Here is a 20771-nt window from a genome sequence, read left to right on the forward strand (position 1 = left end):
GCCTGGGTGCCTCTTTCATTTAAGAGAAGGAGAAGAGAACGAACAGTCTGTCAATGCAGTTGATAGTCAAGTGAGTGTATGAAAAGGGGGAAAAGTACATGCACACCCAAACAGTTGATAGTCAAGGAAGTGTATGAAAAGGGGGAAAAGTACATGCACACCCAAACAGTTGATAGTCAAGTGAGTGTATGAAAAGGGGGAAAAGTACATGCACACCCAAACAGTTCATAGTCTAGTGAGTGTATGAAAAGGGGGAAAAGTACATGCACACCCAAACAGTTGATAGTCAAGTAAGTGTATGAAAAGGGGGAAAAGTACATGAATACCCAAACAGTTGATAGTCAAGTAAGTGTATGAAAAGGGGGAAAAGTACATGCACACCCAAACAGTTGATAGTCAAGTAAGTGTATGAAAAGGGGAAAAGTACATGCACACCCAAACAGTTGATAGTCAAGTAAGTGTATGAAAAGGGGGAAAAGTACATGCACACCCAAACAGTTGATAGTCAAGTAAGTGTATGAAAAGGGGGAAAAGTACATGCACACCCAAACAGTTGACAGTCAAGGAAGTGTATGAAAAGGGGGAAAAGTACATGCACACCCAAACAGTTGATAGTCAAGGAAGTGTATGAAAAGGGGGAAAAGTACATGAATACCCAAACAGTTGATAGTCAAGTAAGTGTATGAAAAGGGGGAAAAGTACATGCACACCCAAACAGTTGATAGTCAAGTGAGTGTATGAAAAGGGGAAAAGTACATGCACACCCAAACAGTTGACAGTCAAGGAAGTGTATGAAAAGGGGGAAAAGTACATGCACACCCAAACAGTTGATAGTCAAGTAAGTACATGCACACCCAAACAGTTGATAGTCAAGGAAGTGTATGAAAAGGGGGAAAAGTACATGCACACCCAAACAGTTGATAGTCAAGTGAGTGTATGAAAAGGGGGAAAGTACATGCACACCCAAACAGTTGATAGTCAAGGAAGTGTATGAAAAGGGGGAAAAGTACATGCACACCCAAACAGTTGATAGTCTAGTGAGTGTATGAAAAGGGGGAAAGTACATGCACACCCAAACAGTTGATAGTCAAGGAAGTGTATGAAAAGGGGGCATAGTACATGCACACCCAAACAGTTGATAGTCAAGGAAGTGTATGAAATGGGGGAAAAGTACATGCACACCCAAACAGTTGATAGTCAAGTAAGTGTATGAAAAGGGGGAAAAGTACATGCACACCCAAACAGTTGATAGTCAAGTAAGTACATGCACACCCAAACAGTTGATAGTCAAGGAAGTGTATGAAAAGGGGGAAAAGTACATGCACACCCAAACAGTTGATAGTCAAGGAAGTGTATGAAAAGGGGGAAAAGTACATGCACACCCAAACAGTTGATAGTCAAGTAAGTGTATGAAAAGGGGGCAAAGTACATGCACACCCAAACAGTTGATAGTCAAGGAAGTGTATGAAATGGGAGGAAAGTACATGCACACCCAAACAGTTGATAGTCAAGGAAGTGTATGAAATGGGAGGAAAGTACATGCACACCCAAACAGTTGATAGTCAAGGAAGTGTATGAAAAGGGGGCAAAGTACATGCACACCCAAACAGTTGATAGTCAAGGAAGTGTATGAAAAGGGGGCAAAGTACATGCACACCCAAACAGTTGATAGTCAAGGAAGTGTATGAAAAGGGGGAAAAGTACATGCACACCCAAACAGTTGATAGTCAAGGAAGTGTATGAAAAGGGGGAAAAGTACATGCACACCCAAACCAGAAAACAACAGTACATGAATGAACATACACATGCTTACATGGCTGCAGAGAATAATCTACACTATGATCAACAATGACAAGTAAACAGATGTTTGCAGGACAAAAAAGAAAAAACAGTGGCACTGTACTCTGCACTCACTCCACCCATGTACAGAGGACAGCAACAGTTTTTACAATTCCATTTCAAAACAAACAAACAAAACAAAACAAAAAAAAACCTAACAACCACACACACCACCACCTAATACTACAAACATGCAAGCAAACACATACATATTAATAAACAACAACACACACTACCCCACTGCTTAAACACACTTTCCACCGTTAGCCACGTGAAATTTGGCCAAGCAGAGCAAACCGATAGGCCTAGTTTGCATCAGTTTGACATGGTACAGTATATGACACCAAATACATATTTAAAAACAATAAAAACAAAACAAAAAACAAAAACCAGCAACACACACTACCCCACCACTTACACACACACACTCCTTCAGACATACAGACATGGTCATCACACACAAACACACTCTCAGGCGAAAAAAAAAAGAGAATAAACACATAAACATCAAATGCTGACAATGACTGATGGGTCTGCAATTTATTTACAATTTTCATTTCCATCCACAGGGAAAAAGAGCAATCATGATGAGAACTAAGTATTAATAAATACAAACAGAATCATATATTGCATGCTTGCAACCCTGTATCTCAGCCAGTGTAACATTAATCAAACATTCTTGATGATAACAACGACGATGACATTTCTGATGCCAGTAACACACACACACACACAAAGATTCAAGGACACAAAGAGCAACAGTGAAAACCTTGCGCTGGATCTGTCAACACAATCAGTACATTTAAACCTTGTGCTGGATCTGTCAACACAATCAGTACATTTAAACCTTGTGCTGGATCTGTCAACACAATCAGTACATTTAAACCTTGTGCTGGATCTGTCAACACAATCAGTACATTTAAACCTTGAGCTGGATCTGTCAACACAATCAGTACATTTAAACCTTGTGCTGGATCTGTCAACACAATCAGTACATTTAAACCTTGAGCTGGATCTGTCAACACAATCAGTACATTTAAACCTTGAGCTGGATCTGTCAACGCAATCAGTACATTTGGGAAATTCAACTTCACTGACTTCTCTTGTCTATAGAGTAATTCATCTGAAGTGTGCACACCTTGAAAAACTGACATAAATGTTAGCCTGGCTGCAGAAAGGAAAATATTTTGCACAAACTGAACAGAATAAAATTGTTAACCTGATGTTCTGCCAGTGTCCATTGCCAACAGTGAGGGGTAGAATAGTCTCCAGGCACATGCATGCAACCAGCTTCAGCAAAGACATGGAAACACAACCACTGGTGGCAAGTTTCTGAACTGACAACATTTATTCAGTCCCAAACACCCAATCAAATGCTGACCAGCAAGATCTCATCAGCACCCCAATCAAATGATGACTGGCAAGATCTCATCAGCACCCCAATCAGATGACGGGTGAGATCTCATCAGCACCCCAATCAGATGACCAGCAAGATCTCATCAGCACCCCAATCAGATGACCGGTGAGATCTCATCAGCACCCCAATCAGATGATGACTGGCAAGATCTCATCAGCACCCCAATCAGATGACCAGCAAGATCTCATCAGCACCCCAATCAGATGACCGGTGAGATCTCATCAGCACCCCAATCAGATGACCAGCAAGATCTCATCAGCACCCCAATCAGATGACGGGTGAGATCTCATCAGCACCCCAATCAGATGACCAGCAAGATCTCATCAGCACCCCAATCAGATGACGGGTGAGATCTCATCAGCACCCCAATCAGATGACCAGCAAGATCTCATCAGCACCCCAATCAGATGACCGGTGAGATCTCATCAGCACCCCAATCAGATGACCGGTGAGATCTCATCAGCACCCCAATCAGATGACCGGTGAGATCTCAGCAGCACCCCAATCAAATGATGACCGGTGAGATCTCATCAGCACCCCAATCAGATGACCAGCAAGATCTCATCAGCACCCCAATCAGATGACCGGTGAGATCTCATCAGCACCCCAATCAGATGACCGGTGAGATCTCATCAGCACCCCAATCAGATGACCGGTGAGATCTCAGCAGCACCCCAATCAAATGATGACCGGTGAGATCTCATCAGCACCCCAATCAAATGACCGGCGAGATCTCATCAGCACCCCAATCAAATGCTGACCAGCGAGATCTCATCAGCACCCCAATCAAATGCTGACGATTGAGATCTCATCATTACCATGATCAAATGCTGACCAGTGAAATCTCATCATCATCCAATACAACATTCAAAGCGTCTCCACCACACAGTTTCTGAGCTTCAGCCACTTTTTTTGGCCTGTGAGTTGTGCTGTCTGGACCTTTGCCCATGCTGGCTAACAGACGCTGTTTGGTGTCTTGGGGGGTGACTACCTCCACTATCATGTTACTGATGTCCTGAGATGCTAGGAAGTTGTGAGGCCGCTTCTTCACATTCTTACCAGCTGACATGTCCGAGGCGACGGCCCCTCCACTGACTTGCTTTCTGATGTTCTTGGAAGCAGCAGCGGATTTAACCATTTTGTCGGTCTTACTGGACTTGCTTGGGATGTCTTCATCGGGCTCATCTGTTTTCTTCTTCCTACCTCTGAGGGATGTAGGAGACTGGGGGGTGCTTTTAGGGTCTTTTATACTGAGAAAATTCTTTGTCAGCTTTATTCTCTTGGAGGGGGAGCGCTGTGCTGGGGCTGAGAGTGAAGCCGAAGGGCGTGGTTGTCCACTGTGGCCAGGAGTCGGTTTGGCATGGGGGGAAACTGTAGGTCCAGACTCTGAAGATCTGTCCGATACCACAGACCTTGCACTGCTCGGGGTGCCGCTAGCAGAACAGATACGAGTATCAGAAGCCACCTGTGCCAAGATGGTTCTGAACGATGGCTTTCCTTGTCTGCTGTGCTCTGGTGTTGCCTGACCAACAGCAGGAACTGCAGAACATGGCTGTGTCTGATGGGAGTTTTCTGTTAATGTCTGAGAGACATGTTTTGGTGGCAAGGATTTCTGGATGGAATCACCAATTTTTTCTGCTTGATGAGCAGCAGTGACCTGAAAAGAGTTTGGCTCAGTCACAGCAGAATGTGGAATGAGTGGGCCAGAGAAATTTACCTCAGGTCGGCTACTGAGACTTGATGTCAAAGGAACTCCATTCTCCAATGGGCCTGATGCTTCTGGATGGTGAGGTGACAGGTCTGACACAGAAGCTTCACTGTCATTTGTATCTGATGCTTTTCTGTCTGCACAAGTACAACTTGATGTTGTTCCTGCTTCAAGCTGTGATGAATTTGGAGTGTCAGAACTCACAACAGTCTGAGCATCCAGAGGAGGTGCAGTCTTTGTGGACTTCCTTCCTGCTTTCGACTGCCTTGGTTTGGAGCTCCTTGCTTTCTTCTCAGGACCTGGGTCTTTGGCAGCTTTTTTCCGTGGACTTTTTGTCCGTTTTCTTTGTTTTGTTGGTGGAGGACCAGTTTTGGATGTGCCACTCGTTACCTGCATATTCCCCATCTTAGACGCTTTAGGTGGTAACACGACAATTTCTGTGGTGGTGGGCAGTGGTTGGGCCTGTTTTGCATAGGGTCTTCTCTTTCTGGGTATGATCTGGGCAAACATCGGCACCTTCACCTCACTGTCATCGGCCACTCCGTGGTGGGCAGGGGTGGCTTCGGAGACTGGCTGGGGACTGTGTGGCCTCTTTCTGCTGGGAGCCCACACTGACTGTGCATACTGGGGCTGATGGGCATCATACTTCTGTTCCTTACTTCCCAGTGCGCTCTTCTTCTGTTGGACAGCTACGTTTGTTGCTGATTGCGCAGGATTTCTCAAGCTTGAGGGTGCAAGCGTCAGTTGGACGATCTCTTCCACTCGAGATGGAGACCTTACTCTGTTCTGATGCAGTGTGCTCGAGTGCAGCTGGGCTACTGTCAGCTCCCTTGACAAGGGATGTGATGCTTTCTGTGATGTATCCACCTGCAAAGCTACACCCTGTATGTGGGCAGAGATGGTGGACTGACCGGAACAGGCCACAAGCCCTGGTGTGCTGACTGGCCTGGCCCCACTTGTCCCGGGAGCGTGGACAGACATGGCAGAACTGCCCCCCGCAGCATAAAGATCTGGACTTCTGGATCTCTCAACAGCAGGACAAGCCTTCAAACCAGGCATTCGTTTAGGTACTGGTACCGCTTCCTTCATTTGTACCTGCGACAAGGTAGCAGCGTCTCTCAGATGCAAGGGAACCAGGGCCATTTTCCCATCAGGTAAAGGCACACAACGGAAGGCTTGGGAAGGAGTGGTGGCAGAGCTGTTGCCCTTGTTAATCACCTTTACTACATTGGGGTCTGCCGCTGGCTGGAGGGGCCTAGCCGCCTCTTTCTCCTTGCTTCTCTTCGCCAGGGCTTCAGCAATGGCTCTCATGGTGTTGGCCGAGGCTTGAACAGGCAGTGCTCTTTTCCTGTTCTTTCTGACCACTTTGGGCACATACAGTCCTGTCACCTGCCGAATACTGTTGGTCAGCTCAGCCTGGCTGCTCTCTGCCTCGATAGACCCTCTCCTGCAGGACGGGTTGTCACTGGCATCAGAGGGGCTGGGAGAAACAGGAGCAGGCTGCCGTCTCAACATTGCTGGGGCAGAAGCATTTCTGGGAGCCGTTTCCCCCCCAAGGAGTGGCTTCAATCGAAGCAGACGGATAGGCACACAAAACGGATTCATAGTGAACAGGCGCGGTTTTTCTATAGGGCGTCTCCAGTCATAGATGCGAGGTCTCCCTCTGCCCCGTTTGGGCTTGTCTTCCGTTGTGTCCTCCACCTGCTGAGGCTGGTGACCGTCACTGGAGGCACAAGGCTCTGGCTCCATTTTTAGGCAGCGTGAAGGTGATGCCTCACCAGATGTCTGGCCAGGATGTGAGGGAGTCACTGATGACGCCTCACCACCGCTGGGAGCACTGGATGACTGTGTAGCTGAGATGAAAGGTGAAGACATCGCAGAGACTGCAGATGGAGTTGTTGTCTCGTCAGCAGCGCTGCTGGAAGCCTGGCTGAAAGACGGCAGACCTGACACTGTACGGTTGTCTCTCTGAAGATCTGAAAAATCTGCAAGCACAAAACAGTGTGTGAATTATTCATCTTTTTGTGTGTGTGTGTGTTTTTGGGTTTTTTGTTTTTGTTTACTACTGAAAGTGGAATTAAAAGCTCTATACAGAAACGTAAAAAATTCAAACAGAAAACCACAACTGCATCTGACATCTGACTAGTCCAGAACATCATTTCCAATACAATCACCACCACTTAGCACCTGCAGACACATAAGAAAGTAAGCATGCACACATAAATACATAAACACACACACAATATAAATATATATATATATATTGATTGAAGACAAGACCAAGCTGGGCAGGAACAGACACCCTATCGAGAAACCTATTGTTCTCCATAAATCCTAAGACAATTCTTGTTCATATCCATCTTTCGAGTGGTTGAAAAAATATATAACTAATAAGTTGACGTTTTAAAGAGCAATACTTGCGATTTCTGTTCACAATGCTCTGTATAAAAACAACAGAACTTTTTTTCTTTTCTTTTTAAGCTCAACTCTGACAATAACTGCGACTTCTGAGACACTGAGTTGGAGGACTCTGCTGTGAACACAACTATTCCATTGTGAACCTGACTGCCCATGTTGTCAGACTGAGGAGTGTAGACAGTATGGATCAGCGGTGCTCAAGTACATATGCACAAAAGAACTGCTCACACAGATTAGAGGATCACAAAAATGAACTCTATAATTTCTGTCTGCACAAATGGTCAGCATAAACACAGATGAAAGGACTACAAAAACAAACTCTATAATCTCCATCTGCATGAATGATCAGCATAAACACAGATTAAAGAACAAAAAAAGAACTCTATAATTTCTACACAGATTAAAGAACACAAAAAATGAACTCCATAATTTCTATCTGTATGAATGATCAGCATAAACACAGATTAATGAACTACACAAATGAACTATATAATCTCTGTCTGCATGAACAGTCAGCAAAAACACAAACAGAAAAACAGAAAAACACAGCTGAGCATCAAACTTTCAAACTAAGGGTTCTGGGTTTGATCCTGGAACTGGCACCTGATGGGTTGAGGGTGGAGGTTCTTCCAATCTCCAAAGTCAATCATGTGCATACAAACAAGTGTTATATCCCTTTCATATACATACATGCAGAAGAACAAATACACACAGTAAAGATCCTGTAACCCAGGGCAGTGTTTGGTGGGTTATGGAAACATGAACATACACAGCATGCACACCTCTGAAAACAGAGTATGGCTGCCTGCATGATGGGGTAAAAATGATCACAAATAAAAGCCCACTCACAGGTATGAGTGAACATGGGAGTTGCATTGCAGCCCATTAACACAGAAAGAAAAAAAAATACACAGTGCTGGCATTTTAGAAGGCTGTTTTTCAAATAAAAAATTTAATCAATTAAAAAATAGCATGTGTAGCCCAATCCACAGAAAAATTCAGACAAACTGGTTCATCACAATAGTAGCAGAAACCACCCAAAAAATTGAATGTGTGCAAATTCACAGAAAAGATTCCGATAAATCTGCTCATCAAGATGACATTAGAAAATACAAAAAATAAATTGTGTGTGTCAAAGTCACAGAAACAAAATCCCAGCAATCTGCTCATCAAGATGACATTAGAAAATACAAAAAATAAACTGTGTGTGTCAAAGTCACAGAAACAAAATCCCAGCAATCTGCTCATCAAGATGACATTAGAAAATACAAAAAATAAACTGTGTGTGTCAAAGTCACAGAAACAAAATCCCAGCAATCTGCTCATCAAGATGACATTAGAAAATACAAAAAATAAACTGTGTGTCAAAGTCACAGAAACAAAATCCCAGCAATCTGCTCATCACCTACCATTGGTCAAAGCCTTGCGAATGCGGTCCAGACTGCTGCGAACATCATCGAACTCAAACTTGTAGTTGAGCATCTTGTACTTCCAGCACATGACCTTGCGCTGCAGAGATGTGTCCGACATGCGTAACAGGTCTCCCAGTCCATGCATCAGGTCAGCTATGATGGCCGATTCTGTTCACAAGGCAGGAAAGAGAGGGCATCATGAATGGTTTGGTTGTAAGTTACATTCACTGAAAGCGGTGTCAACAACCGATACAGAAATATCACAGGCGCACACATACCCGCATACACACAGAGACACAAAATTATACCAAACACATGCAGATGTTATACAACGCAAACAGTGTTACATATCAGATACCTGCATACACACAGAGACATAAAACTGTACCAAACACCTGTTACACAACACAAATTGTGGTCATGCACATGAAATTTGACACACTTTCTCTCTCTCACACACACAGCCAAACACACAAATGCTTTTATATCATTTAAAAAAGAATAAAAAAGTGTTTGTAATTATCAAATTGCAAAGATACACAAGATGGACAGCTAACGTTTTTCTTTCAAAGGTTACCATTTTCCAGGGTGAGAGGGGAGAACTCTAAGATTAAACTCATAAACTAACTAGTCTTTATTTTTATCAAGTCATATTTCAAATATATGTTTGATATGCATAAAGAGAGGATACACACACACACATATATAGATATGTATAGAGAGAGAGAGAGAGAGAGAGAAGGAGAGAGAAGGAGAGAGAGAGAGAGAGCAAGCGAGAGAGCGAGAGAGAATGATATATATATATATATATCTCACCTGTCCTTTCTCTGTCTCACTATCTTTCTCTTCACTTGTTGTTGTCATGGAGACAACACCCCCTCCACCCCCCACTCCTCCTTCCCACCCCCCTGCCCATTCTGGAACTTGCAGAGACATGGCTATACTCACCCAGGGGAGAGAGGTCAGGCATTGACAGTGACTCGTCCATGATGGCGGCGATATAACGATACAATTTCCCGTAGTCTGGCACCAGTTCCGATGCTGTATCGTCTGCCTGCGGAAAGTCCCCAAAATGGCCGATGCAGCTGAACACCTGAGACGGAAAGAATATTTCCTGTCACACAGGGTTCATATAACGGAACATCATTTTGACTCAAAATTAAACTTAAATGCAAGTTAGAGCCATGCACATTTTGTATGGAAAGGAGGTGGTTGTTGTTTTTTCTTTTTAAATACTTTTATCTTAATAATACTCTTTTTTTTAACAATGAAATCTGGTAATTAAATATACTCACTCAGTAAATACAAAAATGGAAAAAGTCAAAAAGCGTCAAAAGTTATCCCTGTTTATCCTCCCCCTGCATCCACACACCTTTGTTGTTTTTGTGTGTGTGTGTGTGCGTGTGCGTGTGTGTGTGTGTGTGCGTGTGTGTGTGTGTGTGTGTGTGTGTGTGTGTGTGTGTTTGTTTTGTTTAGGGAGTTTTGCCTTTCATCCTTTAAATTGTTTTTTTTTCTTTATGTGTCACAATGTGTTTAAAAAAAATCAATGCAGAAAACAACATGATCCTGAGAGCAGGAAGCAACACAGTGAATGACCCTCAACCTTTGTGAGGAAAAGGAAACAGTTGTCAAAATGTGCTAATATTCCCAAACACAGGCATTAAAAAAAATTACATATAGATATTAAGCTTCCCCCCCCCCCCCCACCAATTGACTATGAAATGTGCAACAAGTCAACCAACATTTGACAGGTCCACAGCACAACATCTGAAATTGTTCCAGTTTGAAACAGTTTAACAACTTGCTTCGTCCTCTCATGTCAAAAATAAAAAGAAAAAAAAAAAAGGGGGGGGGGGGGGAGGGGGAACAAAGCAGCTTCAATCCTCTGATTTTATTTTTATTTTTTTCTTCTCAAAAGCAAAATAAAACAAATAAAAAAAAAACAGCAGTAGTAGCAGCTACACCTGTGAAGAAGTTATTTACATAAATGTAAACAAAGGCAAGTGGGCGGAAATGAAGGCAGCCAAATGGACACGGGCCCAACTTGAAGACACACCATGGGCCCAACCTGAAGAGGACACACCATGTGCCCAACTAGAAGAGGACACACCATGTGCCCAACTAGAAGAGGACACACCATGTGCCCAACTAGAAGAGGACACACCATGTGCCCAACTAGAAGAGGACACACCATGGGCCCAACTTGAAGAGGACACACCATGGGCCCAACGTGAAGAAGACACACCATGGGCCCAACTTGAAGAGGACACACCATGGGCCCAACTTGAAGAGGACACACCATGGGCCCAACTTGAAGAGGACACACCATGGGCCCAACTTGAAGAGGACACACCATGGGCCCAACTAGAAGAGGACACACCATGGGCCCAACTTGAAGAGGACACACCATGTGCCCAACCTGAAGAGGACACACCATGTGCCCAACTAGAAGAGGACACACCATGGGCCCAACTTGAAGAGGACACACCATGGGCCCAACGTGAAGAGGACACACCATGGGCCCAACGTGAAGAAGACACACCATGGGCCCAACGTGAAGAAGACACACCATGGGCCTACCTGAAGAGGACACACCATGGGCCTACCTGAAGAGGACACACCATGGGCCCAACCTGAAGAGGACACACCATGGGCCCAACTTGAAGAGGACACACCATGGGCCCAACTTGAAGAGGACACACCATGGGCCTAACTTGAAGTGGACACACCATGGGCCCAACCTGAAGAGGACACACTATGGGCCCAACTTGAAGAGGACACACCATGGGCCCAACTTGAAGAGGACACACCATGGGGCCAACCTGAAGAGGACACACCATGGGCCTAACTTGAAGTGGACACACCAGAACCAAGTCAGCTGGAGGCGCTGCTGTAGCAGCCCCACACCCTTCAGACACCGTAAGTCATAGAAATGAAGAGCAGCCCCACACCGTTCAGACACCGTGAGTCATAGAAATGAAGAGCAGCCCCACACCATTCAGACACCGTAAGTCATAGAAATGAAGAGCAGCCCCACACCCTTCAGACACCGTAAGTCATAGAAATGAAGAGCAGCCCCACACCGTTCAGACACCGTAAGTCACAGAAATGAAGAGCAGCCCCACATCGTTCAGACACCGTAAGTCATAGAAATGAAGAGCAGCCCCACACCCTTCAGACACCGTGAGTCATAGAAATGAAGAGCAGCCCCACACCGTTCAGACACCGTAAGTCATAGAAATGAAGAGCAGCCCCACACCCTTCAGACACTGTGAGTCATAGAAATGAAGAGCAGCCCCACACCGTTCAGACACCATAAGTCATAGAAATGAAGAGCAGCCCCACACCGTTCAGACACCGTAAGTCATAGAAATGAAGAGCAGCCCCACACCGTTCAGACACCGTGAGTCATAGAAATGAAGAGCAGCCCCACACCGTTCAGACACCGTGAGTCATAGAAATGAAGAGCAGCCCCACACCATTCAGACACCGTGAGTCATAGAAATGAAGAGCAGCCCCACACCGTTCAGACACCGTAAGTCATAGAAATGCAGTCAGGGCAAGTTAAAGAAACCCGCTGCCTACCCAGCAAACAGGAACGAAGCAAACACGACGAAATGTAATCTGAATCGGCACATCAAGCAACTCACCCTGCTGAGGACGTTTGAGAGGTTTGTCTGTTCGTAGTGGACCATTTCAGAGCTCATGTCCAGCCAGCTCTGAAACCATTTGATAGACATTTACACAAACAGAAAACTTCCATAAAGTATATGATAATACACAATGCAGGAAACCATTTTTGTTAACTTTTTACAAAATAGTGTCTCTTTTTCTCTGCAGAGTGGGAGGGGGAAGGTGCGACCATAAGGGTTATCTGCACTAAAAATAGGTGGGAAATACGTACTCGTATAAATCTGCATATTATCAAAACAAATAATATGTGGTGAAGAAACCATCAATCTTTTGATTAAAAAAATACTATCTGAATGACAAGGCAAGCATACAAAAAACAACAACAAATAAGCAAGGCAAATCGTCTGATTTAAAATGAAAAGACAGATAGCAAAATAGTTAAAGACCATGCTGGCACCAGCATACATTCATCTGTACACACACACACGCACACAGACGCTCACACGCACATGCACAGACGGACACACACATGCACACAAACACATGCACGCAGACACACACATATGCACAAGCATACACAGACACATGCACGCACACACACATATACACACACACACAGATACACATACAGAAAGGAAACAATGGATACATACTTCAATAGGAGCCCATGTAAGCTGAATCTCATCTTTTGGTTTACCTGATGAAGAAAACATGATTAAACATGATTAAATATAAAAACTCTTCATAAAGCACTTTCAAAGTGTAAAGTTCAGTTCAGCTCAGACCAGTTGCTCAAGGAGGTGTCACAGCGTTCTGGCAAATCAATATACACTACATCACATCCGCTAAGCAGGTGTCTGACCCAGCGTAAACCAATGCACTTTGTCAGGACTCAAGGGGAAAAAAAAGATGCAATGAAATAAAACAAATAAAAAGAAATAAGATAAAATGAAACAATAATAACAGACGGGCGCAATAGCCGAGTAATTAAAGCGTTGGGCTGTCAATCTGAGGGTCCCGGGTTCGAATCACGGTGACGGCGCCTGGTGGGTAAAGGGTGGAGATTATTACGATCTCCCAGGTCAACATATGGTGCGGACCTGCTAGTGCCTGAACCCCCTTCGTGTGTATATACAAGCAGAAGATCAAATACGCACGTTAAAGATCCTGTAATCCATGTCAGCGTTCAGTGGGTTATGGAAACAAGAACATATCCAGCATGCACACCCCCGAAAACGGAGTATGGCTGCCTACATGGCGGGGTAAAAACAGTCATACACGTAAAAGCCCACTCGTGTACATACGAGTGAACGCAGAAGAAGAAGAAACAATAATAACAAATGAATTAATAAACAATATGAAACAGAATAAAATATTTTTGAAAAAGAGAAGAATACAAAGAATTAAAAAACAAAACAAAAGACCGAACAGAAATAATAACATTAATAAAGGAACGGAGTCTGCACTAGTTGGATCATGGTTAAGTATGTGTAATTAAAATACAGTTTACAGTTTGAAGATAAGCAAACAAATCAATCACTCAACACTTTTGCCTCTCAGTATCTTCCTCCTCAGTTTCAGTTTCTCAAGGAGGTTACGACAAATCCATACGTGCCACACCACATCATATATATATATATATATGTGTGTGTGTGTGTGTGTGTGTGTGTGTGTGAACACAAAATTATAGACAACCAAGAACATATCTCTGAAATGTAAAACCAAAGTTTGTGACATAAACTCTCTCTCTCTCTCTTGATCCTTCCATCTCAGTCATCCGTGACATGCAGATGAAGAAAGCTTGATTAACGACTTACTTTTACATTGGTCCCCTCCCCTTAGCGTGTGTATGTACTCCTGAATCTGGAAGGGAAAAAATCACAAAATGTGGATCATAAACAAACACAGTCTATAGTAAATAGTTTTAAGGTTCAAGGTCCCATAGAACTACTTTTAAGGCCATCGGGAAAGCCAAATCATATTCTTGCCACAGACGGGCGGGACCCAGTACTCTGCTTCTGCTCCTTTAACCTTCCCAAAATGAAGTCAGGTACCCATTCACACGTGGGTGCAGTGAGAAAAATGGGAGTGTAGTTCCTTTCCCAAGGACACAACACCATATGGAAATGGGAGCTCAAACCCTCATCACTGGTGAACACTGGATCAGACGTCCAATGCCAAACCTGTTCAGCCATGGTGCCTCTCTTGAAATGAATCAATAACAAAATAAAGTTAGGTACCCTCATATAATTTTTTAATTCAGTTTCTTACAGGTCAGTGTTAAAAAAAAAAAAAAAAAAAAAAAAAAAAAAAAAAAAAAACCCGAAGAAAAAGAAGAAAAAACAGTTGCAGACTTAGTTTAACACTGGAGCATACTATTTGTTCTTTGACATCATTGATGTGTGAAAATGTGAATATAACGGTAGTGTTAAAACATATGATTTATCTTTAAGTGTATATTTTTCTATATAATAATAATAATATATATATATATGACATTAACAATATGGATAAAAATGAAATAATCAAAGAAAAAGACAAATATATATATATATATATGACATTAACAATATGGATAAAAATGAAATAATCAAAGAAAAAGACAAACTGTTATAGTCCTTTTTCTTTTGTTTAAATAAAAGACTCCATTATTTTTCTTAACACAAGACTTCATTTAAAAAATAAACAAAACAAAACAAGTTCTCACAGTGCACTATGTAGTATGTTGAAAACCAAAAATGAAATTCATATCCAATGGCAATATTATAATTTCACATAGCCAGGTACTGATCACTAAGTTTAAATAAACAGAATTTTCTTGGATTTCCAGATCCTCAACTTGACTCATAACATCAGAACAAGAAAAAAGAGGAGAAAACATGATAGAAAAAGAGACAGCTAAACTGATTGTTTTTTTTAATATGAAAAAAAAAAAAAATCAAAGAAAGAAATTAATTCAGGCTTTAGAAATGCTGAATGTCCACAAGGCCGTCCCATTTCTCACACACGCTCACAATTCAGGATGGCTGCCGGAAAAAGAGGGCGCTAGCCAGGGGGACAAAGGGGACGTTACCTACTTCCGGGAGGTTATCGGCCGTAGTTCTCTCATTTTCTCCGCATTGGCGGATAGTAGTTTGCACAGGACAGGAATGTCAGACCCCTGCCGGAGTCTGCACTAGTTGGGTCACGGTTAAGTATGTGTAATTAAATCAGGCTTTAGAAATGCTGACTGTCCACAAGGCCCATCCCATTTCTCACACACGCACACATATGCACCTGAACGCTCCTTTCTCTCTGACAGATCAGCAATGTAAATAAAATAACCACGTTGACAAGCTTGCAATCAAAATAACCAAAATAAGTTAACAAGCCAACCTCTTGTTTCGTTCTTGATGGAACCATCTTGCAAAGACTGTCCCAGTCCTGGTGAGAATGCCTGAAATTGAAACATGCAAAACAATGCATTAAAAAAAAATGCTGTGTTTGCAAACTTTAAACAGTAAAAAAAAAAGAAAAGAAAAAAAAAGCCCCCTTTGTCTTTGTTACTGCCAGGTGGTTAAATGAACCAGTTGTTCATGGCACTGAGAAACTAGTTTCTTCAACACTTTGTCAATTCCTCACTCAGTACAGAAGGATCCTAATGATCCCTCACATAGTAAAGGAGGATCCCATCAATCCCACACTCAGTAAAGGAAGGTCCCAATGATCCCTCACTCAGTAAAGGAAGGTCCCAATGATCCCTCACTCAGTAAAGGAAGATCCCAATGATCCCACACTCAGTAAAGGAAGATCCCAATGATCCCTCACTCGGTACAGGAAGATCCCAATGATCCCTCACTGAGACACTCAGTACAGAAGAATTCCAATGATCCCTCACATAGTAAAGGAAGATCCCAATGATCCCTCACTCAGTACAGGAGGATCCCATCAATCCCTCACTCAGTAAAGGAGGATCCCAATGATCCCTCACTGAGTAAAGGAAGATCCCAATGATCCCCCACTCAGTAAAGGAAGATCCCAATGATCCCTCACTGAGACACTCAGTACAGAAGGAGGATCCCACTGATCCCTCACTCAGTAAAGGAAGATCCCAATGATCCCTCACTCAGTACAGGAGGATCCCACTGATCCCTCGCCGAGTACAACAGAAGTACAAAGATCAAAACTTACTTCTGCAGTGCCTGAAGAAGCCGTTTCTTCTCCTTCATGGACCAGATCCGGCATGGCGCTCCCTTCCCCTTCGTTATCATCTTTACATAGTCTCTGGTGAGGCGTGACCAGCTTCTTTTGGACCTGGAGACCGATATTGGATTTTTCTCATCCCCTCTTCGGGGACGACCTCGACCCCTTTTGACATTCCTGACGGGTGCACGGATGTCCCGGATGCTGTTCTTCTGTTCTGATGCACTCTGAGGTTTCATGGTGATGTCTGCTGTTGAGATAAAGAAACAATATGAATAAATACAAATATTTTTTTAGTAAACTTCAGTAAGGAATAAACAAAAACAACAAAAATAGAGCTAAACTATAACTTTCAGTTTCATGCTATTTGATTTTTTCATTTTTATTTCAAGGTAGGTTCGTCAACATTGAATATTATTCATTTGTGGATATTCAATGTGATTTGATAAATATTGCCAGAAAAGGCAGAAAAGCACTCTTTACACACCTATATCAAATAATTGTCAATTCTGGAAAATCAAATTTTATAAACCTATATGATATCATGATTGTCAATCCTGTCAATCATGTTCAAACACCAGCAATCCTGTCAATTATGTTCAAATATCAGCCTAATCCTGTCAATCATGTTCAAACATCAGCCTAATCTTCAGAAGTGTAAGTAACCTCATCTTCAGAGACATCAAGCAATGATCCTGTGTAATCATGGTTGTAACTATGTAAGTACGACGTTCACTTGTGCACTAATGTACCAGGGTGCCTTTGCATCAGTACATGTGTGACCATTTCTCCTGTAATTTGGGCTGCTGTACTCACATTTTCATGGGTGTACAATCAGGATGGGTTGTTTTCCTAACTGATGCTGACATAGAATATGTGATCTTTAACATATGTATTTCATCTTTTGCATGTAAAAACAAACAAAGGGGACAAGGCACTAGCAAATCAACATACACGTTATGATGTATGCTGACCTGGAATACCAGGAAAATCAACAACCATGCTCGAAGCACTAAGTGTCACTAACAGGAAGGTGGTTACGACTCTACATACATGTATACATGTGTATACTGAGTCGACATTTGTGTTCGTGTGACAGAGCATATATGTGTATATATCACATGTGTGAGTCACTGAGTGAGTGAAAGAGACCATGCACGCTTACTTAATTTGTGTGTGTGTACATGTATACATGTGTGTGTGTGTGTGTTTGTGTGTGTGTGTGTGTGTGTGTGTGTGTGTTGTGTGTGTGTGTGTGTGTTGTGTGTGTTGTGTGTGTGTGTTGTGTGTGTGTGTGTTGTGTGTGTGTGGTTTTTTTTGTGTTTTTTGTGTGTGTGTGTGTGTGTGTGTGTGTGTGTGTGCGTGCGTGCATGAAAGACATATTTTCAAATGTTGATAACTGAACTATCTGAAAGCACAGTTTAAGACAAACGCATGAATGAGACTGTGATTTTATGTTTTACTTTTAGTCTGAAATTGTGCATAAAAATTGTGCATAAAAATTAAGAATAGGCCATTTGACATGTATCTTTCTTCAGTCTGATTTCAGACAAAAGTCTGAGAAATCTCAAGCCCGTGATGTCCATTTACATGGTAAGAAAGAATCTGGACATTAAATCCTTATAAGAAATAAAATAAAATAAAATAAATATAAAAAAGAAAAAAAGAAAAGTCTAGTTCTTGTAATTTTAAGTAAAATTTGAAGCATTCTGTATGCTTTGGACCTGAATGGTATCTTGATCTAGGATGAACTCATGACAACAGTAACCAACTAACATACAATCCAGTTGTTTACAGTAAAACCTAAAAAGCACCTCTTGATTCACTAAAACATAAATATTCTATTGTATACATATCTCAATGTTTTCAGTTTACACAACTGGTAACAATACTTTAACACTGTGCACCTGAATGAAGCTCCACATGCTCTCTTGGTTGATCTTCAGGAACATTCTGATTTCATTGTCAGCATCTTTTGCCTTCTAAGTTCTATTCTACACTGGATGACAGCTAATTTAAAGTTAAATCAGTATAAAATAATTTGAAAAAAAAAGAAAAAAAAGCTATCACAGGCATCAGATGGAACAAATGCTGCCATTTCCCCTAACACCACATTACTGAGTAGTGAAATGAAAAAACACAACAGCTAATCTAACAATTACTTCTGAAAGTTTGGAAGTAAACAAAAAATTGTTGAAACATTTGCCTGGATATTTAAAACTAAAAATTCTGCATACTTCAAACTATTCAAGGGTCTGTTTACTAAATTCCTTCTTACATCAGTTTGCTAGAACCACTGAAGTAGACCAAGCTTCCCTAATCTTGATAAAACATTTTTTTGACCTTTCACCATCCAGCCATGTATAATTATAAATCTATTACTGGGAAAAGGTATGCACAACTCCCAACATTTGGACTTCCATGCAACTTAAGCTGAAACAGTTCAAGAGCAGGTGGATCATTTTCTTTTTCTTTTCTCCTTTTCCTCTTTTCACTGATCTTAGCAAAAGCTATCAGTGCTAACATGTATTGCTTCACAACTCTTTAAGTCTTCCCTTTGTGTGCATACGCACGCAGAAGATCCAATACACACGTTAAAGATCCTGTAACACATGTCAGCGTTCGGTGGGTTATGGAGACACAGAAATACCCAGCACGCATAAAATGCTAGTAATTGTCAAAGTTATGACCACTGAGCATTAATGGAAGAAGAAGAAGTCAGCAAGTATCAAATGAACCGCTGTTCCCTGAATAAGACCGTCATTTTCATTTAAGGCCTGAAAAGGGTATTCCACTGCTTCAATGAATTTTGTTGTCAACACTGTCAGCTGTCAATAACATGTTGGCAACTGACATGACCACTTTTCACAAAATCATTCAAAAAAAGCTTTTCCTAAAAGTTGTAAAACTTCCTGGGTTAACATGGTTGCATGCAAACCCTGCAAGGGCTAAGTCTTTGTTTTAATAATTAATGCTGAGATACATACATACATACGATATTTGCATTATTCATTCAGAACTCTTGTCACTGATGCCCTCCCTATTAAATATTTGAATTTCATTTAAAGAATGGTGAACTTTTGTTACTTGGCTGGCAAACTTTGAATGGCAACTCAACCAAAGCTGGCAAAATCTAGAGTTGAGTTGACCCATTAGCATTGGTTCACAGGTTCTGTTATTTTTTGTTTCCTTTTCATACATGCTGTGTGGTTTTTGGTGCCGGGTCTTCAGATGGGCCCTTCTTACTCTTAGGGGGCGTTAATTTACGACTGACTGCAGCGCTGCACAAGTGAACACAGGAGAACGTTCATTTCAGGATGATTAATTTGTAAATATGTGCGTTTTTCGTGACACTTCATAGATATATTCATCCAAAGCCATTATGACGTATTTTTACATACGGTATTTTATGCAGTAATTATTTCCATGTGTGCACAGGCTCCAATTCTGGAGACCGAACAGGCGCGATGCAATGTCGAATCTTAAAAGGGAAGTTACTCGCTTTTCAATAAACAAAACGGAATAGCTGAAAATGTCGATATTTTTACAAACCTGAGAAGGAGTCGAACCAATGTGCTGATATATATTCTACATATTAAGTTAACATGAATTTTGCTGAAATTGTTTATCATAAAACAAGCTTCATGAGTTACAATCACACATGTACTGCCGAATTACACAGGTCCAATGGCTCTTTTCACCACTCGCACAGAACTCTGGGACACACATGACGTCACTGACCCATACGAATACCAAAATGAAACACAAAACTATTACATGCACCTACATTAAGCAATAATAGTAATAGTGTAAGGACAAAACAAGCAGAAATGCAAATTAAAAATCCCTTATTTTTTGCATGAAATAATATGGGCATAGTTCGGTCAACGTTCTGCACCAAACAGCAGCTGAACGTGTCAATGATAATTACTTCTTTTTACTTGAATGGAAATTGGCAGATGTGGTTTAGCGTATATGGATTTGACCGAACGCAGTGACGCCTCCTTGAGCTACTGATACTGCTATTGTGGACTAAGCCCAGCTAGTTTGTGAATGCGTTTCAATAGTTGGTGTTTATTTTCAACTTAAGTGGTATTCCATTCCACGTTTTTTTTCTCAGTGTTGGTTTGGAACACTTACTAGTGGACCAAAAATGAAAATA

The 20771-nt window shown here is 41.9% G+C and overlaps 1 protein-coding gene across 3 annotated transcripts; it reads right to left on the bottom strand.

Moving 5' to 3' along the window:
- Positions 1-1537: 1537 nt before the first annotated feature.
- LOC143289270 (uncharacterized) lies at positions 1538-20299 on the bottom strand. Of its 3 annotated transcripts, none has more exons than XM_076598269.1 (9): positions 20162-20299; positions 16598-16856; positions 15803-15863; positions 14245-14290; positions 13081-13124; positions 12445-12513; positions 9743-9887; positions 8792-8962; positions 1538-6949 (listed from the first exon to the last, which is right to left on the bottom strand). In XM_076598269.1, the coding sequence occupies exons 2-9, from the start codon at positions 16846-16848 to the stop codon at positions 4080-4082; spliced, it is 3657 nt and encodes a 1218-aa protein (XP_076454384.1). In that variant the 5' UTR covers positions 16849-16856; positions 20162-20299; the 3' UTR covers positions 1538-4079. The 3 variants fall into 3 exon arrangements, with proteins under 3 accessions (XP_076454384.1, XP_076454383.1, XP_076454385.1); XM_076598268.1 differs by having other exon boundaries at positions 16598-16859; XM_076598270.1 differs by lacking the exon at positions 20162-20299 and adding an exon at positions 20011-20070 and having other exon boundaries at positions 16598-16859.
- Between the last annotated feature and the right edge of the window lie 472 nt (positions 20300-20771).

The sequence above is a fragment of the Babylonia areolata genome, chromosome 13, assembly GCF_041734735.1.
Source record: "Babylonia areolata isolate BAREFJ2019XMU chromosome 13, ASM4173473v1, whole genome shotgun sequence".
Lineage (NCBI taxonomy): Eukaryota > Metazoa > Mollusca > Gastropoda > Neogastropoda > Buccinidae > Babylonia > Babylonia areolata.